At 40.8% G+C, this 20560-nt stretch overlaps 1 protein-coding gene across 2 annotated transcripts in view; it reads left to right on the top strand.

The window, feature by feature from the left end:
* Positions 1 to 16977, top strand: part of URB1 (URB1 ribosome biogenesis factor) — a 45002-nt gene extending 28025 nt beyond the window's left edge. For both annotated transcript variants that reach the window (XM_085241907.1, XM_085241900.1), the window contains 15 exons: positions 522 to 580; positions 1164 to 1357; positions 2682 to 2792; positions 2890 to 2953; positions 4466 to 4637; positions 5227 to 5329; positions 7699 to 7859; positions 8237 to 8348; positions 9520 to 9626; positions 10151 to 10294; positions 11029 to 11138; positions 12312 to 12488; positions 13390 to 13631; positions 14573 to 15166; positions 15772 to 16977. In XM_085241907.1, coding sequence (XP_085098033.1) covers positions 522 to 580; positions 1164 to 1357; positions 2682 to 2792; positions 2890 to 2953; positions 4466 to 4637; positions 5227 to 5329; positions 7699 to 7859; positions 8237 to 8348; positions 9520 to 9626; positions 10151 to 10294; positions 11029 to 11138; positions 12312 to 12488; positions 13390 to 13631; positions 14573 to 15166; positions 15772 to 15977 — 2556 coding nt within the window. In that variant the 3' untranslated portion in view covers positions 15978 to 16977. The remainder of the gene's footprint in view (positions 1 to 521; positions 581 to 1163; positions 1358 to 2681; positions 2793 to 2889; positions 2954 to 4465; positions 4638 to 5226; positions 5330 to 7698; positions 7860 to 8236; positions 8349 to 9519; positions 9627 to 10150; positions 10295 to 11028; positions 11139 to 12311; positions 12489 to 13389; positions 13632 to 14572; positions 15167 to 15771) is intronic.
* Positions 16978 to 20560: the final 3583 nt, after the last annotated feature.

Below are 20560 nucleotides of genomic sequence, written 5' to 3'. Positions count from 1 at the left end.
TTTATGTTGTGGTCTATAGTACTATAGGAAAGGTAAATTTTATTAAAGAACAGTACTGTACAGCCAGCTCATCCAGCTGTAATACCCGTTTGTCACATGCAGTTAAGCACTCTGTAAGTACATGAAGATCTTCTAGTACCTGAGTAACAGCCTCTTACTTTGACTTGCCAGCACTGTAATCCTTTCAAACTCTGGGAGCCTCATGAGTTATCTTTGATAGTTGTTGCTTGTTTTGCTTCTGGTTGTTTTTTTGGATGCTTAGTGACCAGCTGGCTTTTTAATTGCATACAGCCCATGTGCTTCCTCAATTCCCAGACCCACAAAACAATACTTGCAGTTTCATTTGAATCAGGAGGTAGGATTATTGTGTCTTAAGAGTTTTCTTTCCTGTTGTCCTTTAATTGTCTCATGTGCTTGGCTTGTGTGTTTTTAATGGGTCTATGGAACAGAAATTGCTGGTCGTGATCTGTAGAAATGTTATATACTAAACAAACATCTCTTTCTGCTTACTACATGCACAGAGCTTAGTTGAAGAAGTGGACCCAGATGACTGGTACAGCCTTGTGAAGACGGGGCTAAAGTAAGTAACTCTGAGATGCACCAGAGATGCTGTTCAGTTCACATGGCCTTGTCCTGCACCCTGGTTATATTCTGTCTCCCTTCAACTCACTTAAATTTGATGGTGTTCTTTGCTTCTCAGGATGAGCTGTTTTCATTGAAGTCTGAACACTGGGATTTTGTGCTAGACTGAATAGCACAGCTAACTGGATAGTTGGACCACCTGCTTCTTGACTGCCATAAAAAAGCCTCATGCTTCTTTATGCTCCTTTTCATTTAAGGCATTTCTTACATACTATTAGTATGAAAATAAATCTTTCACTGTTAATGTGAATCACTTACAGAAAAGAAATCAAAGGAAGTCGGTAGTTCAGGATAATCATAGTTTCTGTGGAGGTAAAAGCATTAATATGAAGGGCTGCTGTCTGATGGGTTAGTAGGAGAAATTCTCATCCTTTGTCAAGTTCATTGCAGCTACAAGTGTGACTGTGTCCAATCCTCTTTCCTTTTGATAATTAAGTTATATTTATTGCATAAAAGCAATTAAAGCAGAATGGCTGAGGGAGAGACATTCCGTGACTGTTTTGTGATCTTTATTTCCAAAGGTATCGCTACAGAGATGAAGCATTTCTGAAGGTCCTGAACACTGCTATTCAGTTATTATACAAGGAAGAATCCTCACTTAGTCAGAGATTAGTCAAGCTCCCCAAACTTCACATGATGGTCACGCACCACTCTCTATTTTTGTCAGCCATGCTGAGGTCAAGAGAAGAAGATGGCACGAACATCCAGACAAGAGGTATATTTTCTCCTCCTTCCTTCCCTTTAACTATATTTAGTAATTTTGTCTTTCTTCCATTCTATTCTATCCATCCATGAACCGATCCACCCACATATACTTGCAAAGCTATTAAACAATTCCAGAATGTTAGAATTAAGTTTTAAATTCGACCTCTAATTGGATTCAGGTGTTCACATTCATTTTGTGGTTGCCAGTTTTAAACACTCACATTTTCTGAAACTCTGTTAAGGCAGATTTGTGCGTGTGTTTTGTTGTTTTTTTTTTCCTTTTTAAATCTTGTTGAAGTCTTGAATTGATCCTTTTGGTTTCTGTGAAGTTGTTAGTAAGATCATGGAAGTGCACGCAGGCTCTTTTAGAGATACGTGACAGAAGCTGTCATTTTAGAACTGGTTAGTACAAAAGATCTTAAGTTGTTTGCAAACTCTTCCTCGAATGCTAGTTTACTCCATGCATATTTGATAGTCCTCATGAAAGTTTGCACTGTCCTTCCATGAATAATACAGATTGGGTCCTAACAAGTAATAGATTTTGTATGTATGTTGCTATCTGAATGTATTTCTGCAAAGCAGCAGGATGGATTGTTTGGAGCTAACTTTAGTAATTAAGAAGTATGGTGTTTTAAGTGCATTCATTTAGACCCATGTCTTTATGATCTGTATTGTTTTGGTACGTTCCTGTAGATACTGGGGGAAATAGCCTGTGTGTTTTCAGGTACTGGGAGCAGAGAGATCTGGATTCAGATTTTGAATCTGCTACAGATAACCTATTTGACTTTGAGTGACCTAATCACTTACTCATCTGTTTCTCAGCTAGTCAGGAAACAAAGGTGAATAACTTTTGTACATCAGGACAGAGAGTTATTGTAGCTTGCTAAATGACTCTGCAGTGAAGACAGCTCTTTAAGTGTATGCTATAGAAACATTTTGATAAGTTACTGCAGCTAGAGCGTGAGCTTCCATGTTCTGGAGTGCCTTGGGAAGGTTGTTAGTAAGGTTGTTGGGAAGGTTGTTGAGATGTCTTTACTCCTTGCAACTCCTGTTACCTTAATCTTTCCCGAGAGAGGATGGAAGTATGGCAGGGCAGGGTAGAGTGTGGAACTTCATTTTTTTTTCTTCCAAGGTAACAAATGTATGTCCATAGAAAAGTTCAGCAGGGAGGTATGCCACATTGTGAAGCTTGCTTCACAATAACATCTGCTTGTTCACCTTGGAAATGCTTTTTAAACTTCTTCAAAACGTGTTCCTTTTTTGCCTTGAATTGTCTCGTAATCGTCCTTTGATGTAGTCGTGAAACTATTTAAACTTGCATGCATTTATTTCAGAGGCATTGGTGGATATCCTGCTGACAATTGTGAAACTTGACCCTTCGGTATGTGAGAGCAGTCACCTTGCTGTGCTGCTGGGAGCCTATGGGGCTACGCTGAGTGCTGTAGGTATGTTAGCTTGGGAAGGGTAGCTTCTACTAGATCTGTTCCTCATCTTCATAGATGACTGACTTCAGCTTTTTTTTTTTTTTTTTTTTTTTTTTAGATCAGAAGATACTGCTGCTGCTTCAGTTATATGAGAAGAATGATCAGAGTCTTATAAATTCCAGGTAAGTTGACCTCCTTCCTTTATTTGACCTATTATACTATTTCCAGGGTCTTATTCTCTCAGTTAAAAATAAGTGAGCAAGGTCAAACTTGGAGGTGAATGTTGATTTTTTTCAAAACATTCTTCATATGAAAATGGAAAAATGGATAAAAGGTAAAATTCGTATTGCCCAGGCTTTGGACAAAGAGATCGTATATGGGTATCTGCAGCATCAGTGTTTAATGAGTGCCCCAGTCACTAGAAGGCCAATATGCTAGTTTCTAGTGTAGGATTTCTTCCTGTTCTCTTGGTATACATCATTTGCTACTCAGCATAACCCTTGCCCTTTTCAGTACTCTTGCCCCTGTGTGCATGACGTTCTGTTAGAGCCATTTGCTGTAGAGGGGAGGAAGATGCCAGTGAAGAAGTGATGTGTAACCTCTTGTATTAAGGTGCATATAGCTAGAGGTCAGATTGGACAGGTCTCTGAGCTGTGGGTGTCCTTGTTCATGGCAGGGGGGGGTTGAACCAGATGGCCTTTAAAAGTCTCTTCCAACTCAAATGATACTTAGAGTACCAGCTCAGGCAGTTGAAGAGGGACTGGACTCTTAATTAGAAGCCTGATTTCCTTCCTGAGCTTTGCCTGAGACTACATAGTCTGTGAAGATTATCTCATGTGGGACAGTAAATGAAAGTTCTTGTTAGAAGGCAATTGAAATGGCTTCCAGAAGCAAGGGCTCTGGCAGTAGCTGCATGCTGCATAAGCCTGTACCAAAAGTGTTTGCCAGTGGAAGGATGTTAAGTGGAAGAGACTGTTCTCGGAGGCAATTAGGACCCCAAACATTTATAATCTTTTTAAAGGAGAAACAATTTCATACTGTACCCTGAAGTGAATTGGCGACCAGACACTGGCTACTCAGCACTGAAGAGTTTGAGTGAATATAGAGCACATTCAGGAAAAGTAAATACCCAGCAGGATCCCAGCTTGTGTTACAGGGTTGATAAGGAGCCCAACGCCATCCCACCACTTGCTTCACTGACAGAGGGGCATGTTGGTGGCAGTACCCACATAGTAAATGACAGTATCAGTGTCAGTACAGTAAGTGGGGTTTGAGGAACTCAGGAGAGGAGTGTAAGAATGTTGTGTCACTGAAGCACTGTGATGCTGGTTTGAAATATCACTGCAGCTGAGACAACCTTCACTGACTAGATGTTGATCACTCTCTTCATGCAATTGCTATCATTCTTACCTGTATTTACAGCTTATAAGAAGAAGCCTCTTTTGTGAGAACGTAAGCTCTGACTTGAATTACCAGGTTAGGAAATAGTTAATGAGACACCCTCAGACTGCATTTGAGAAGCTTTTGGATGAAAAAGGTGTTGCCAGGGAAACGAGTTCTAATTTCAAGTTCCTACAGAATAATGAGAAGAAGTGAAGGGAAAATTTAAATACTAATTTATAGCCTCTGTAATTACTTTTTGCTTGGTGCTATCAGCCTGTTGACTAATGCCTTTACTTTTAACAATGTTTAAGAATCTTGCTGTGGGGTCCAGCTGCTGTGGAACATCACAAGACTTGCAAGAGTCTAGGGAAGTCGCTATGGCAGCAGCCAAGCATGGAGGAGATTCTGTGTCTGCTCGATCGAGATAAGATGATGAAGACAGTTCTGTCTTTCCCTCAGCATCGCCGTCTTTTGCCATCAGAGGTGCTGTGACTTAGGCTGCTGAATTATCCTTCTTGTGATGCATAAAAAGCCTTTCACTTCAGTCCTTTTTTTTTTTTTTTTTTTTTTTGCATTCATGTAATATATTGCAATTTGTTTACATCAGGATAGACATTTACATTCATAAAGGGGAATTAATTAGCTAGGAGCACTTTGCTGAATGCGTTTTTATTTTATTTTATTTTGCTTGAAATGAAAGAATTATTTTTCAAATGATTTGCATTAAGACCACATCTTGTCTGTAGGCGTGATTATATATTGCCGTGTGTAACTGTCATCAGAATTTGACTTTTAAAATTGTTAAATTTGGCTGTCCAAGTATCCACTGATGGTGGGCTTTTTTTGTCTTTGATAGTTTGCTAACATGCTTCTTTATCTTTTTCTGATAATTTTGAAACCATGTTAGTGAAAGCTAAGTATAAACTGAAGCCTGCCTTGGCCCAAGTTGTGTTAGATTTGGCAAGATTTAGAATTGCTGCTGTCTAGTGGAATGAGATGATTGGGATGGTTTGAAATCAAGCTGGAAATCAGTGTTGTTCCTTACATCATCTTGTTTTGGATTTGGTTTCAGGAGGTGCAAGAGTCACTGTATAGAGATGAAAGTGTCAAGGATCTTGATGATTTCTATGATCCATGTTTTCTGCTTCAGCTCTTCAGTGAATTGACCAGACCAGGTAAATGGAATGTTCCCTCTTTGACATTTTTGTCTCATTTTATTCTGCTGTGGGAGCTGCATGGATCCATCTGTAGTGCTGTTATTTGAAGTCTGAGGGTTAATACTTCAAAGAAATCACATGGCTTGCTTTGGAAAGGAGAAATATATACATGGTTTAACCACCTACTGAACTGCAGAGTAATTTCAGAGTGGCTTAAAAGGTAGCCAGGCATAATTGCTCTTGAAGTCCTTTTAAAGTACTTTTCCAAATAGTGCAGTATTTCTAGTGGGATTTAGGTACTTATAACTATGTAGCAGCATAGGCACCAAGCTGTTATTTTCCAGAACACTAAGTATTTCCTCATAATGTTTTCAAATGTAGCTGTTTAACCCTGTGTAGAAGGGCTGATCTGCTTAAAATGATGAGAGGTTTTTAAACTGGAACTAAAAACAGCTTAGGAGAGTTAAAAACTAGGTACAGATTTATATTATCTTACCTTTTGAACTTTATTCCGTATAGTACAGAAAACAGGGCAGTGCAGTTATAAAACAAGCATAAAAGAGATCAGTAGAGAATATTCCCAACTGGAAGGTTGTGTATTTTCTGGTGAATATGGAGAGCTGTATCCTGCAGAGCAGGCAGGACAGTGCCCCAGCTGCAGTCCATCACACAGATGTGTGGGGCCATCATGGATGTGACTATGCCTGTGTTCAGTATCTTTGGAAAGTTTAGTGAGGTCTACATGGTGCTTGAAAACTACTTGCTTAGCCTCACTTAGATTTTTTTTTTGTGACTGCTTTGTGTATGCACATCCCTGCTGTTACTCACCTGCACACTGCCTATTTCAAGGGCTGTTAAAAATCAAAGTGGGAAATAGATCATAAGGAATTTCCCAACCAGCTCCCTCCTGATGCTGATTGTGGTTAACCACTGTGTAGCTAATGGGTTTTGTTTTCCACAACAACAACATCACAAGCAATTAGCGGGTTGGTAACTGTCTATCATTGAAATCACACTTGGTCTTTTGTTCACTTAAACTCCTACATTTTAAGTGAACAAGTTTCTGTTTTGTATGTCCTCATCCTGTATTTAGGGATAGTTGCAAACTGCTCTGTGTAATTTTGTGTGTTCCCAAAGAAGCATTTTAAAAGGTACAAGTGATTTGTGTGTTTGAGTCCCATGGTGCTCCTAAACCGTGTCAGCTGCTTTTGGAATTCCTCATTCTTTATTTATTTGCTCTTTGTACTGGCTGCACAGTGCCCTGTGCACAGCTGTTGTATAACTGCTGGATTTATAAACGCAGGCTTACTGCATGGTGTTTCATGCGAACTGGGTAAAAAGTGAGTCTGGAGTTGGGCAGATAGCAAGTTCTATCTAAGTTTAGCTCTGATAACCATCTTGCGGAAAGCTCCTCCATCATGATTCTCAAGGTACTTTAAACAAACTGTATGTCAGAGACAGAACTTTCTTTTTTTTCTTTTAATAATAGCTTGTTATTTGATGTTAGTTGTTCAGTGCGCTCTCCAAGGTCAGCTGGATAGAAAATATTATTATTGCATGTTTTCAGTGAGGGATGGTTTTCCTAATCAATCTCTTTGTCACTGTTAAATACAGATAACACGGGAGGTAGTTTGGAAGTTTTACATCAAGTCATTGCCAGCCACCAATGAGTAGAAATGGCACAACCCAAGAACATACAAGCCCCTAAAAAAGAAACTCAGTATCTTGGTGACAAAATGCTATGGAAGATAAATAATAGGCTCAAGGGTGTTTTCTATTTGGCTGGTTACTGATCATTGCTGGGTTACAGCCTGGCACTTCAGTAGGAACATGCCTTACCAGCAGAATCACCCATGCTTGCATGATCACAGTACTTTTTCTGGAGTGGCTAATGACTTATTTAGATATTATTCTCTTATTCCTTGTATACTGAAAACACTTTAGTTACAGGTAGGTTTTCTGTTGTCTTTGCTGATCTTGCTTTCATGATGGACTTAACAAGCACCCAGACAATACTGAGGAAGATAATTTTCCCTCCTTTCTTGCACTTAGCTTTCCTGAAACAGTGCGATATGAGATATCTTAAGAGAATTTACTGCTAACTTTGTGTGGTCTGCCAGATAGACTCATGTCTGTCTCAAAGAAATGAGAAACCACCTTAACTTCAGTGCTATTAAAGAATTCTTGCTGAGTGATTTGCAGGATGCTTTTGTTAGCTGAAGAAGCGTATGGCTCTGTGATGAAACAAGAGCTCGTGGAAGTAGATCTAGTAATTGGTGTTTTTGAGTGGAAGTTCTAGTAAAGATTGTAGTGCTGTTATATACTTTACAACATGTGAGTATGATGCACTGGATGTTTTTCTTTCTTTTTTTCCGCTGCTCACACAGAATGTTTAGTGGCCTGTCAGAAGTTTGTTGAAGTCAATGCCTTGGGCCTAACGGTGGCTGCCCTTAGCAGCTATGATTCCAACATGAGAGCAGCGGCATATTTTGTCCTGGCTTCTTTTCGTTCTCATCTGGAAGGAGCTCGCTTTCGAGAGCAGAAACAGGTAAGGCTGAGCTCCATTGAGAGTTTGCCAGGTTAGACATCTTAGGTCATAGACACTTAAGGGAGAGTTGCTGCCTTACTCACCTGCCTGCTTGCACGTGGTAAGTGCCCAAAGCAGCTTTTTATCCCCTGTCCCATTGCTTGTCCTCTATCACTTTTGTGTTTGTGATTCTATATGCATTGGGAAGAAAAAGAGGGGAAAACACGTTGAGAAATCCATAACATTTTTATTTGTAGGAACAGAAATCCCAGTGGGGTTGGTATTTGATTATGGCCTTCGTAATATCGTAAAACCTTAACTTCTGTATGTATACTCTGCTGTTGTATTTGTTTGGGTGGTAGTTCAAGCTTTATTTTCCCTGGGTTCTTCTGCTGCAGTTGCTGTATCTCATGGATGCTGTGCAAAATGGAATCAGGCAGCAAAACCTCAGATTTACCTTCTCCCTAACCCTCTACATTGCCCGTGTGGCACAGCAGATGCTGAAGCCAGGTACTGTAATCTATTGCACATAGAATGTTGAATTTCTGGCATGTTAAAGAGGAGAGTGGGTGTGCATGGAGTAATGTCCTTGGTTGACATTGGAGGCTGAGTTACTGTGAGAGTGGCAGCAGTCATGACGTACACTTTCCTGTATTTCTGAGAAAAGCTTTCAGTGTTTGCCTGGACTGCCATATTGCTGGAAGACTGGGAAGTGACTTTTTCCTGTGTCCACTGAAGATGACAACTCCACCTCCTTGGAATTTTGGGGTGGGGATCATTACAGGACTATACGAGTGAAAGTCTGTGTGTCCTGTTCAGCAGATCAGAGTCAGTTGGCCTGAGTAACCCTTTGTCCTTAGACAGTGAATCAATTAAGTTACCTTTGCAAAGGAGAAACAGCATCAGGCTTACAGGGGACCTCACAAAATCTTTAGCTAGATGCTCTATCCAGGGCAGGGCCAACCTTGAAGGCAGATAATTTTGCTCAGGGCTTTACCTTAGGAAACATCCAGTCTTCTAGTCTGAATCATAGACTGCCTCCAAGGATGGGAGGCTGCACAACTGTCTTGCTGCTCTCAAATGGGAAAACGTTGTTCCTAACGTTTAGTCTGAAAATGTCATGTTTTAACTTACGTCCGTTGTTTCTTGTCCTCTCACCTTGTTTGATATGCCACCCATGCAAATCTCCAAGAGAGCTTGTATGTAACTACTCCTGAAATTGAGGCCTTCAAATACCATTTGTCTATGAAACGTTGATGTGACACATGCTTCTACTTTTAATTTGCTCAGTAGCATTTTTCTTACATTATTTCCATGTTTCACAAGCACGCTGATGCCACAGAGTTGTGAGGTGACTATGAATGTGCATAGGACTATACTGAACATGTCTGGAAGGCTGTCTCTATTGGGATACCTGGTTTGCCCTATGGGATGATGCCTGACCAAACTTCAGCATCCCTGGAAAAAATAGTTGAGTTTGAATTTCCCCTCTAAGTAGTCTGGTCCAGCTCAAACAATATAGTCAGCCTTAGAGCACAAGCTCTCTTTGCTGTAGCTAACACACTGTTTTGACAGCTAGCTGAAAAACTGGAAAATATTGGTTCCATTTATTTTTCTGTGTGGTTGTATATTGGGTACATTGTCCTCCTCCTCAATAACCAGCCATTATTTCTCTTCACAGAGGAGCACATGTATACTAAGATCAACAGGTTCCTTCTGTCACACCAGTATTTGGACCTGAGGAAAGTACCAGGGTTTTTCCAGTTTTTCTACAGTTTTGACTTTGAGGTAACATAAGAACCCCTTCATAGATATCCACTTATTCTTCCAGAAAGAATACAAAAAGGACACAAAAGTGCAATCACATTTTATTCTTTCAGAGATAATTAATTAGAGAGATCATTGCTCTGTGTTATATTTGAACAGGAAGTATTATTTCTGGCTTTCTTTTTTTTTCCTTTTTTAATAAGAGCAGATAATGAAATCATGAGTTGTGCTGTGTACTGTATAGCACAACAAGCAGAATGTTCTGCCCCAGCTAATTCAATTCACATTTGAGTTTAATAATTACACTGGAGTTTGATTGAGATGTTTTAGAAATAGCAACTTTACAAGTCCCATTGTCAGTGCATATTTGGACTGTCGAGTAACTGTTCTTGATGGATGTTATTGATTAAATGGGGATAAAAGTGGAAAAGTTCAGAAGAAGCTGCTGAGATCTGTGCTGGCATTCCCAGGCTACTGGTTTGTTGTGCTTACTGAGCAGCTATCGTTCTGAAATGTCTGATGGTACTGTTTTTTATGACCTGTAGCACAAAATAGAACGTGACTGGGTTCTCAGACTTCTTGGGGAAGGGCTGCGTGATAAACACTGCTACCAGCTCTACGACTACCAGAAGATTTTCCATGTCATTCTTTCCTTTTTCAACAGTCCTTTGTGTGATGAAGGCTCTCAGGTAAGAATTTAAAGATAAATAAATAAAGTATGTTTTGAATATCTTAAATATGAAGCAGAATGGATCAGTTGATTCTTCCCTTTCCCTCTTGAAAATTTTTTCATTGTTGATTTTGTATGTGTTGAAGAGGGAAATTCTTATGTATAAACCAGTCACATATATGGGCCCTGAAATTAGAAGAGGACCCTGCCCAAGTGGCACAGGCTGCTCAGGGAAGCTGGGAGTGCCCATCCCTGCAGGTATTCAAGGCCAGGTTGGATGGGGCCCTTCTCTAGCTTTCATCAGCTGATGGTCTGGCTGCACAGTCTTATTTCTTCTGCTTTGTGGAAAACATTGGAGACTTCAGTTTTGTTGATACTCTAACTAGCATGTTATCTGTGCAGTGCATTAAGAAGAAGAAAGTTCAGAGGCCATCAGCTCTTAAGATTATAACTGTCCACCTCGAGAAATTCACTCTGTTTAAAGTATCTCACTTAACTATGAACATCTTGGACAGAGAGAAAGCTGTCTTGCTTCCTAAGGGCTTCCTTGAAGATGGGTGTCTGTGTGTATGAAACATTGGAAGGAGAACGTCTTTTGTTCCCTGAACACATGGTGTTTGGGAATATATTTTAAGTTGATTAGATTCCGGATAGTAGTCAGATTGCTAATTACATCCTTCCGAAAGATGAGTAGTAACTAGATGTTGACTATATTCTAATTTTGTAAAGAACAAATTATATGTTCTGTTTCAGAATCACATTCTAGAGGTGCTACAGAATGCTGCCCGTGTTACCAGAGCTGCTTATGAGCTGATACAAGACCACAGCCTCCTAACCTGGATACTGCACATCTTGGAGAAAAGGTAACTAGGGAAATACTGGTGAAATGAGAACAATTCTACTGTCCCACATGCAGGAAATAATTATGCAACTGAATATGAAAACAAAGGGTGACAGATACAGAAATGACTCTGTTAGTGGCTTTGATATTTGGCACCTAAGGCTGTACTGGCAGAACTTGCTGAACTCTGAAGTGTTTCCTTGTGTATCTAAAAACAAAATCAGGGGACTTCCAAATTCCAGTAGGAGAAGAGTCTCATGTTTTTGAAAACCTTAGAAAGAAAATAAGTTATTTTTGTGTACCTGAATCTCTCTAATACCCACACCTCCCACTCTGTTGTAGGACCTCTGACAGAGTACTTGTATGACATTGATTTTGAGCTCACTGTAACACTCCAGTTGCTTCTCCAAGACATGTGTGCACGCGTGCATGTGTATGTGCACAGTCTCTCTTGCATAGATTCTCATGGCAGATTCAAGCCAGTTGTCAGGATCATCTGTGCTATGATCAGCCTGAACAGGTCCCACTGAATACCCCACGATGGTAACAGCAGAGTGCATACAGTTCTCAGGAGCTGGTACTAGGGACAAACACCTCTCTTTGATATCATTTGGTATATTTGGAAGACTGTGGATTTGGCTTCTGGCACCCAGTGGTTACTTGGTGGTTGTCCTTTTGATGAGTATTCTTGAATCCTCTGTGCAAAAATGTGATTGCTTTTTTCTTTCTTTTTTTTTTTTTACCTCCTTAATAAATGTGGCTGATACTGTGCTGTAAGCATTGCTGTTGTTGCTTAAAGCCTTAGGAATGTAAGGACCCAAGATGTCTTGAACAGCAATTGCTTTAAGGAAATGGTGGCAGTGGCTGCAACTGAATGGATTGCCTGACAAAGCTTTGTAATGAAAGGTGCAAGTCAGCAATCACTAGCCTTGTACAAGGGCTGTAACACACTGCAGTGTATTACAACTGCAGTGTGGCAGAAGGAGGTGCTGGGTTTTCCACTGTCTGAGGGCAGGCAGCAGCCTAGGTCTCCACTGCTGGGGCTTCATGGGCCTTGAGCCCTGACAGGTCTTGGCTGTGAAGTAGTTGCTCCCACTGTGCACTAGAATGTAGTCCTCTCTGGAAGACAAGCTGGTTTCTGGTTAAAGTCTATCTTCCCTATGTGTATTTATTCCTTTGTTTGTTGGTTTTTCAGGTTTTTGGAAAGCAAGCTGCTAAACAGAATCATTTCCTTAGTCCATACTCTGTGGCTGACAAATATAGGAAGCAAGAGAGAAAGCAAGAAAAAGCCCCAGGAGAACAGGAAGCTTCTTCCTATTCAGCTTGTAAACGAATTTCTGTATGTTTTGATCACTTTAGTTAAACTCATTCGGTAAGTTTTTTTTGTTGTTGTTGTTGTTTTTCTTTTTAAAGAAGTTTGCATACTGTGCTCTGTCTAGTTTGAAATTTATGAAGGCTGAGAGAATGTCTGAGTGTAATGCTCTTCTCTCCTTCAGTCTGAATGTTAGCTCATGAACCTCAGTGAGGTTTTCAGGAAGACATAGCTGCTGTAATGTACTGGGAACAAAATGACAACTGTTGCATGGTTACCATCAAGTTCTACATCTACATAGTAATTAGCTATTTTTAAGCTGCTGTGTTTTAAGCTGTTTTTTACTTCTGGATTAGCATCTGCAGTTAGTGGTGCTGTTTGTTGCAGGGATCTTTCACGCTCTCCAATGCGTTGGGCTCTCTTTGTGTTTGAACCACGCCTGCAAATTATACAAAGTCATGCAAGGTTCTACACAGCAATATTAATTAGGTGTCAGTCCCTTCTCTGCAGACCCAGCACACTCAATGAGCCTACGTGCAGCAGCTGCAGCAGGGATAGCAGTAAGCAAACAGGTAGATAAACAGTTCTGTTTGAATTCCTAATAGCACCCACGGCTCTTCGTGCAGAGAAGTATTGCCACAACCTCGAGAAGCTCTACTTATTTTCTCAAAATTCTGATGATACGTGCAAAATAAAGTGTAGATGAAGTGCCAGACCTCTGGCCTCTTCCTTGTGTGCCGTATGTCTTTGGCTGTTACAGCTGGGAAGGCAAAGGCTGTGTTCCATGAGCTGTATGCCAGACCCCAGTAGCATGAAGTGGGAATGAAGTTAATATTGGTACCTTGAGAAATGGAAGTGGAGAATTGTAAGAGGAGACTAGGAGGAAAACCTGTGTTTATTATTGCATTTTACTCATTAGCATCTAGAAAAATACATGGCGCTTCTGTTTCTGTTTTTATAGGACTAATTTAGATCAAGCCAAGCTGGCACAGTTTTTTGCTACATTCAGTTCTGTGCTGGGGTATCGTGCTCTTGTTGGGGAGGCCTTTAAAGAAATGAGTCGATTCACTGTGAATGACAGTGTTCTCTCAAACAAAGACATCCTGCTGTTGTTGCATAAGTGGAGCGTCATTGAAAAAGACCTGCAGCTCCAAGAGGATGTGCAGAATCTTGCTCAGAAATACCAGATCAAAGAACTGCTTAGTAAGTACTAACGTTTAAAGAGATATTGCTAGAATTGCTGTATGCTAACCATGCAAGTTAGGCAAGCTTCCTAGAAAGAAGTATTAATAACTATAGTCAATCAGATGTGGCTTGGAGGAGGAGGAATGGAAATGGGAAGCCCATTTTCAGATCTTTATTGTAGTGATTCCTAATTTTAACACTATTCTGGAAGCTTTAGAGCAGTCAATTCTCAAAAAGTGAAAGAGCTTTAAAATAAAACTTAGTTGGAGATTTCGTGCACTTGGTATGTGAAAAATTCACATCCTACGCTTATCAGCCACACTCAGTCAGGATGCAGCTATGTTGGAGCAGGGTATGCTTTGCTCTTTTAGCTTGCATTGTTAAAAAGTTTACCTATGCTGATGTCTCCTTCCTTGAGCTGGCGTGCTGTGACTCCACTAGCCCAAAGAGTTGTGGTGTGTGAATTTCTCATGATCTGGTGTAAATAGTCATAAAATCACAGAATGGTTTGGGCTAGGAGCTTAAAGCCCACCTACCCCAACCCCTGCTGTGGGCAGGGCTGCCTCCCACCAGCTCAGGCTGCCCAGGGCCCCATCCAACCTGGCCTTGAGTGCCTCCAGGGATGGGGCACCACAGATTCCCTGGGCAGATAATGTAACCTTACTGGCAAAACTGCATCTTGTAGATCTCTGAAATGCTGCCATGATTTCACAGAGCTTTGAGCCAGGGCCTCACTGGCCTTATTGTTCACCTCAAAGTTAGGTGATCCAATTCAGAAGGGTGTTTCAGTATGGGAGTCACTGTAGCCTATTTGCTCTGAGTTGTTGTGTAGGCTGTTAAATGAGGCTACTGCTTACCCTTTTAGCAACTGAAAGTCTGATCCAGTCTTTCCTGAATAATTTGGTACAAAGAAGTCCTTTGGAGGACCTGGTGCTGTGATGTTGTTTTTCTTCTTACAGAAAATATTAAAGAAAAGAGCAAATCCCAAGCCTCATCTCGTCATCGCACTCAGAAAAGGAGAAAGACAGAAGAAGACTGCATGGCTGCAGATCTGAATGTCTCCGAGCTGGAGAAATGCAGAGAGGATCTGAGTGCCATATTTGTCCACTGGGAGCCCGTTTTCCCAGCGCTGCCTATCAAACATCCAGAGGAACTCCTCAAATCTGCTGACCTTGCAGATGAAACAGTCAGTCTGACCTGTGCATCCGCATGCATAGTAACGAAATGGCTGGTGAAGTCCATGGTTGAGCACAGCCTCAATATGCAGAATGTTTCATTAACTCTGCAGTGGTTGCAGAATTGCATCTTGCCGCACCCAGTGGCAGTGCAGGAGGTGCTCAGGGATGAGACCCTGAGGAACAACATCTTCAAGTTTTACAGTCGGATCTGTGAGGCCAGCAGTGGGGCAGTGGGACACTTAAAAGAGCTCTGTTTGTTCAGTTCAATCATGCTTCACCTGATGGATGCTCAGGGCCTGACTAACAACAGCTGTCATGAACTTATAAAAACGTTGTGCCAGTCAGCAATGACAGAAGAGGATGTGAACAAGAAGGGTAACTTGATTCTTAATCACGTTACAAGGCAGAGTTGTGATAGACAATAGGTTGTTCCATGGGTATTTTTATTCCTCATAACTGGAGTTCTGTGTCTGTTGGTGCTTACCACTTGAACAATGTGAGAGCTGTGTCTCAGGTGGTATGGGCATTTGGGTTGGCAGAACAGAATATGGCTGTGTCAGAAACACCTACAACAGTCATACTCCCTGAAAGAAACTTTCCCTTCTGGGATTTTAATGGAGTTGAGTGAGGTACATAAAATGTGACTCCAAGGGGAAAAATAGTCTGCAACAAATAAATCCATATGGGTTCTGATCCAAATACTGTTCATTGTTCCCATTGGATTGCAAAAGGCACAGGTCAGATTCCAGACGTTTTTATTTAAAGATGTTGGCAGGGTGTGCTAACAGGAAACTGTGATCTTTCCTTACTATGGGGAAGGTAGTTGGCATTGTATGAGTGAGTAACTCGCACGTATTCCACCTAGAAAACAGTTAGGAAGCTTTTAAAATACAGTTGTCTAGATAAAGTGGGTTATTTTGTTACTGCTATGTGGAACTAAAAACATATGTTCTGATTGTTTTCTGTTTATTCTTCCATAGCTGTTTCAGTATTCCTGACTTCTGTTTACATCGGGGACATATGGCTTGGAGCACAAGAGCCAGATATGTTAAGAACCCATATCAAATTGATCTGCAGTAGTACAGATTCTAAATTAAATGAAGATGACATGGAAACTGATAAACAAGGAGAAGAAACTGTTGTGCCTCTTTGCAGAACCCTTTTCTCAGCTGCTCTGGGACACTGATTCAGCGAACTGACACTTACATCTTTAATGTTATGTGCTCTGCCATTTTTGCTGTTAGCCATGAAACCCTCCTGAACTGTTCTCCATATGAAATTAACTTTTGTCATAAGGATCAATATTTTCTTACTTTGTGAGAATTGGAGGAGAGATTCATCACTGCCATATTTTTTTCCCTTCTGCAGTTACGGGACACAACACTATTTATATCATCTTTTATTACAAGCATTTTTAATGTTATGAAGAACCAAAGAAAACTGATTAGTCCATCATCTCTGGTCTGTATTTCAGTCCCCGTGCAATTAAAACCCATCCTCTCTCCGATGTAGGATGTTGAAAAATGACTGCAGTACTTCACCACAGTTTGGTGTAAGTGCAAAGAACAAGTGCTCAGAGCTTTAGCCACAGTGGTTTACTATTTCTTGAAAAACCATTTCTTTCAGGATACTTGATACTAAAACAGATGGTACTGAGCCCCTGGGATCATAACGGTCTAGGATTCTTCTCATTTTTAGATTGCTTTTGAAAGCATTTCTATTGGAGGTGCTCTGGTTTTATTCTTTTCTGACGGTGTTTTATGGTTGTTCTGGTTTTTTTAATAATTTTTTAATTAAAAAATGCACTGCCCATCACCACTGCTGGAAAACATTCAGCAAAGACTCTCCATTCTGAGAAGATGAGAGAGAGCTAAGACCCAAATGACCTTCTGGTGATTGATAAAACATGTGTTTTATTGGAAATTCTCTGTGAAGTGTGATAAATGTTTCTCAAGCATGGCCCCGAGGGCAGTTTAACATATCATTCCAGACATGCAAACAGGCAGAGCCTGAACTTGAACCTTTGAAATGTAAAACAGGATTTGTTAAATTCACTCATGAATATGTACTGTGCCCAGGTACTCCATACACGGTCTGTACTGGGGAAAAATTCAAAGTCCACACTCCTTGTGATCTTTATATAATGTGCCTTTTTTAAGAATAAAAGAATGAGATGCAAATGAGAATTGCTTCTTGTCCTAAAGAAGCTGTCCTATCTCTATCAAGACCTGGTTTAAAAATAAAAAATATTATCTTGAAAAAGCTGTACAAGCCCAATAGAGGCTGAAGCGTGGCATGATATTAATATAGAATCACTGGCGTGCAACATAAAGAAATGTTCTTTGCAAAAAAAAAAAAAAAAAAGTATTTCACTTAATTTAGAAACATAAAACAGACAAAATGAAACCAGAGGAGGTAGTACACGAGGCAGGATCTGAAAATGAGGGTTGGAGATGGAAAGAAGCCATCTTGTCTGACTGGGAAAGAAGATACTTGTGGTACATAGTTTTTTAGCTGTCTTGAGGAACTGATCACATCAAGCAGTGGTTTATAATATGATTTGTTTGAGAGAATTGAAGAAATGAGATAAAACCATTCAAACTGTAAAAGGCCGTAATGCAAAAATATGTTTTTCTCATGGAACTAGAGAAATTCAACCACTACCCACATCTACCTTAATTGGCAGTAACTTAATTTTCCCTAAGCTGAGTCTGTTTTGCCCAGATGGTAACTGCTAAGCAATCTCCCTGTCTTAATTTTGACCCGTGGGGCAGCAAGAAAGCAGCTGGGTGGGCAGTTGCCTGTAGCCTAAGGTCAACCCACTGCAATAGCTGACATACTGCAGGACAGCAGTGGTGTACCGTAGACCCTTCCAAGCACTTTGTAAGGGAACAAAACCCAAAGCCTAAATGTCACAATCCCTTTGTTTTGCTGTCTCCCAACAAGTTTTTGGGTGTGTGCTTCAGCACTCCCTAATATCTTACATGCTGTGTTTGCTTAAGAGGATGGTGCAATTGTGATACTTGCAGGAGGAGAATTCATTTGTTGAAGCTCATCTACGTGGAATGAGTAATTGATGAATTAAGACCTGTTTCTGGAAGTAAGTGCATCAGATCCAAGCAGGTGTGCTCAATTATTTTTGCTTAAACAGTTATGGGCACACCTGGATATTTCCCTCTGTGAATGGAAGTAGTGATTTCTCTATGCAGTTTTGTCACTGCTAAAATAAGAAAAATGACTGTCGTGGTTATAACTGGCTTTAGCTGATGAGCTGCAAGGTACTACAGAAGTGGAAAGTAACACGAGGAGACTGCAGCTGCAAATATGCTGGTACACTTTCTTTGCAGTAACACGTGTAATGCAGGCTAACTGCCTGCATGTGAATCCCCACTAAGGGTGCATCCTGAAGTAATGGTTTTCTGATGGCCTTAAGCATTTAGAATGGCTCAGTTGTGATTAACGTCTTCCTGGTTTTATTGTTTTGTTGTTTTCTCCAATATTGTTAATACCAAAATATTCAGGGTTGGAGGAGAGGATTGCTCATACACGTTTTCATTTATAAATGGTTGTTTTGGATACAAAACTAATGCAAATGACCTAACAAGTTAAAGCTACTGGCCTGTCATGTAAAAAATAGAGAGGTCATGCCTTCTCTGGGGATATTCAAGATCTGCCAGGACACTTTCCTGTGCATTCTACTGTAGGGAATCTGCTTTAGCAGGGGTTGGGCTCGATGGTCTCCAGAGGCCCCTTCCAACCCCCACCATTCTGTGATTCTCAGTAAAGAGATGCAGCTCTGCATGTGGGAATTTCTAAAAATGGCTCTGTCTCTCACTGCTTCTGTGAGCTTCAATATAGTCTAATAATGGAGCAATTAAGAGATTATTATAAAGTTTTTCTGGAAATAATGGTCAAATATCTTTAAAAAAAAGCCCAACACAGTTGGCTAGCAGTTGAGTGATTTGTGTGTGTGAATTGCTGCCAACGTATTCAGAATGAACGTCAATAAATTAGACGGTGAGTCATTATCTTCAGAAGTTAAGCTTGAATGCAATAAATTATGGAAAAGATTCAGAAGTGGAAAACTTGTCCCCTAGATGAGCCTATGTTTTAAAACAAGGAGTTTCTACAGTTTAACGTGAATCATTTATTTTGCTATTGTCCTTGTGATGAGAACCACATGAGTGCATGAAACTTAAGGGTGTGTTGCAGCAGGCCCAGCGGCCTGCCCTCACTGCAAGAACAGTCTTTTGGGTCTTTCTCCTAAAATGCACAGGAAGTCAGTGAAGTCAACAGCCCCTAAAGAATATATTGCTTCCTGAAGTACAGGGTGTATGGTAGGCACCAGCAGGTTTGAGTGCAGGTGTGGGCTTCTTGAGTTGTGAAGTGGATCTCAGCCCCACGATGGGCTGCTGGTACACAACACGTCTGATGTGTTGGAAGGAAGGGACTTCAAGCAATGTGAGCGAGGTGGAGTGTTGTCACGTTTAAGGAATAATGTTTTTATGGGAGTCAATTATGTCTTTGAACCAACTGCATGAGCTGCTTTGGGTTGTGCTTTGTTGGCCGATGGATGCAACGTTTCAACAGGGCATGGATGCTGTAGGCTACACAGGAGTCTGAGGGTGGACGCGATTTGCAGTGGGACAGCTGGTGCCACACAGGTGAAATTCTCACCCCTTTTAAGGCAGCAGGAGCTTTGTCGTCAATGAAAACCAGTCTGGCCTTTGCCACAAATGTTCATTTATGTCTTCTGAGGGAATTACTTCAGCTCTAGCAAATGGTAAATTTATCTGAGAGGTGGGAAAGGCTGCTGTAATCATCTGGGTTGGCTGAAGGAAAACTTCAGCTCTCTGATACATCTCTGTCCATGTTCTTTCTTTGGTTCCTGCAGTGTTTCCTCATTTTCTCTGTGTATCCATCACTCAGCAGACTTGAAGCTTCATACGATTCCAAGCCCAATACCAGCGGTAATCAATTTGTTCAAAAAGCAAACTTCAGAAGAGTTTATCTCAGAGATTTATGAAAAAGGAGTTTTAAAAAACAATACAACTACAACTACGTACTTTGTGGTTTGGTCTGTCTCTTGGGTTTAAGGCTTTGTTAACACAACCCAACATACCCACATCCCTTGTATGCAGCATAGAGCTGCTCTGCCACTGGTTCACTGTAGGAGTCTCTGTTGCCTGCTTGGTGAGGTGGAACTGCTATTTTTTTCCTCAAGTTTCGAATGAATTCTGTGTTGTCCTCAGACAAGCAATTAGTTACACAGTCCTTTTTCTACTCCAACTACCACTGCCTTCCTGACTGCAATCCTGGTCACGCAATTTACTGTAGCTCTAAGGGTTTTTCACCCTCTCTTGGACCTCTATCTCGTTCTGCCTGGCTTTCGTGGCACGCTAGGGCCAAGGAAAGGTGGAGAGCGCTGAAGGGTTGGGAGTGTGAGTGGCCTTTCGTCCTCTGCTCAAGCAGAGCTAAACTTGTCCTCTCCACCTCATGGAAAAGCTTCTGTGGCTCTCACAGAGGACTCTAGATTTTGCTGGAATATTTTTCAGCCCCAGCTGAAAACAAACAATTTTTGCAGAAATAATTGTTGCTTTTGTGGTTTTGCCAGCATTTTCCTTTGATATAAAACACGATAAACACGCTTCTCCTAAAGCCTGAGTAACTCACACATACTTTTCCAAATCTGTCCAGTCTTCATGTTTCTTTTCCACTTACCATTTCAAAATGAAAGCAAAAGGAGATTGACTATTTGTGGCAAAACTA

Source organism: Meleagris gallopavo, chromosome 1, assembly GCF_905368555.1.
Source record: "Meleagris gallopavo chromosome 1, MGAL_WU_HG_1.1, whole genome shotgun sequence".
Lineage (NCBI taxonomy): Eukaryota > Metazoa > Chordata > Aves > Galliformes > Phasianidae > Meleagris > Meleagris gallopavo.
This window is presented reverse-complemented; position numbering and strand designations above follow the sequence as displayed.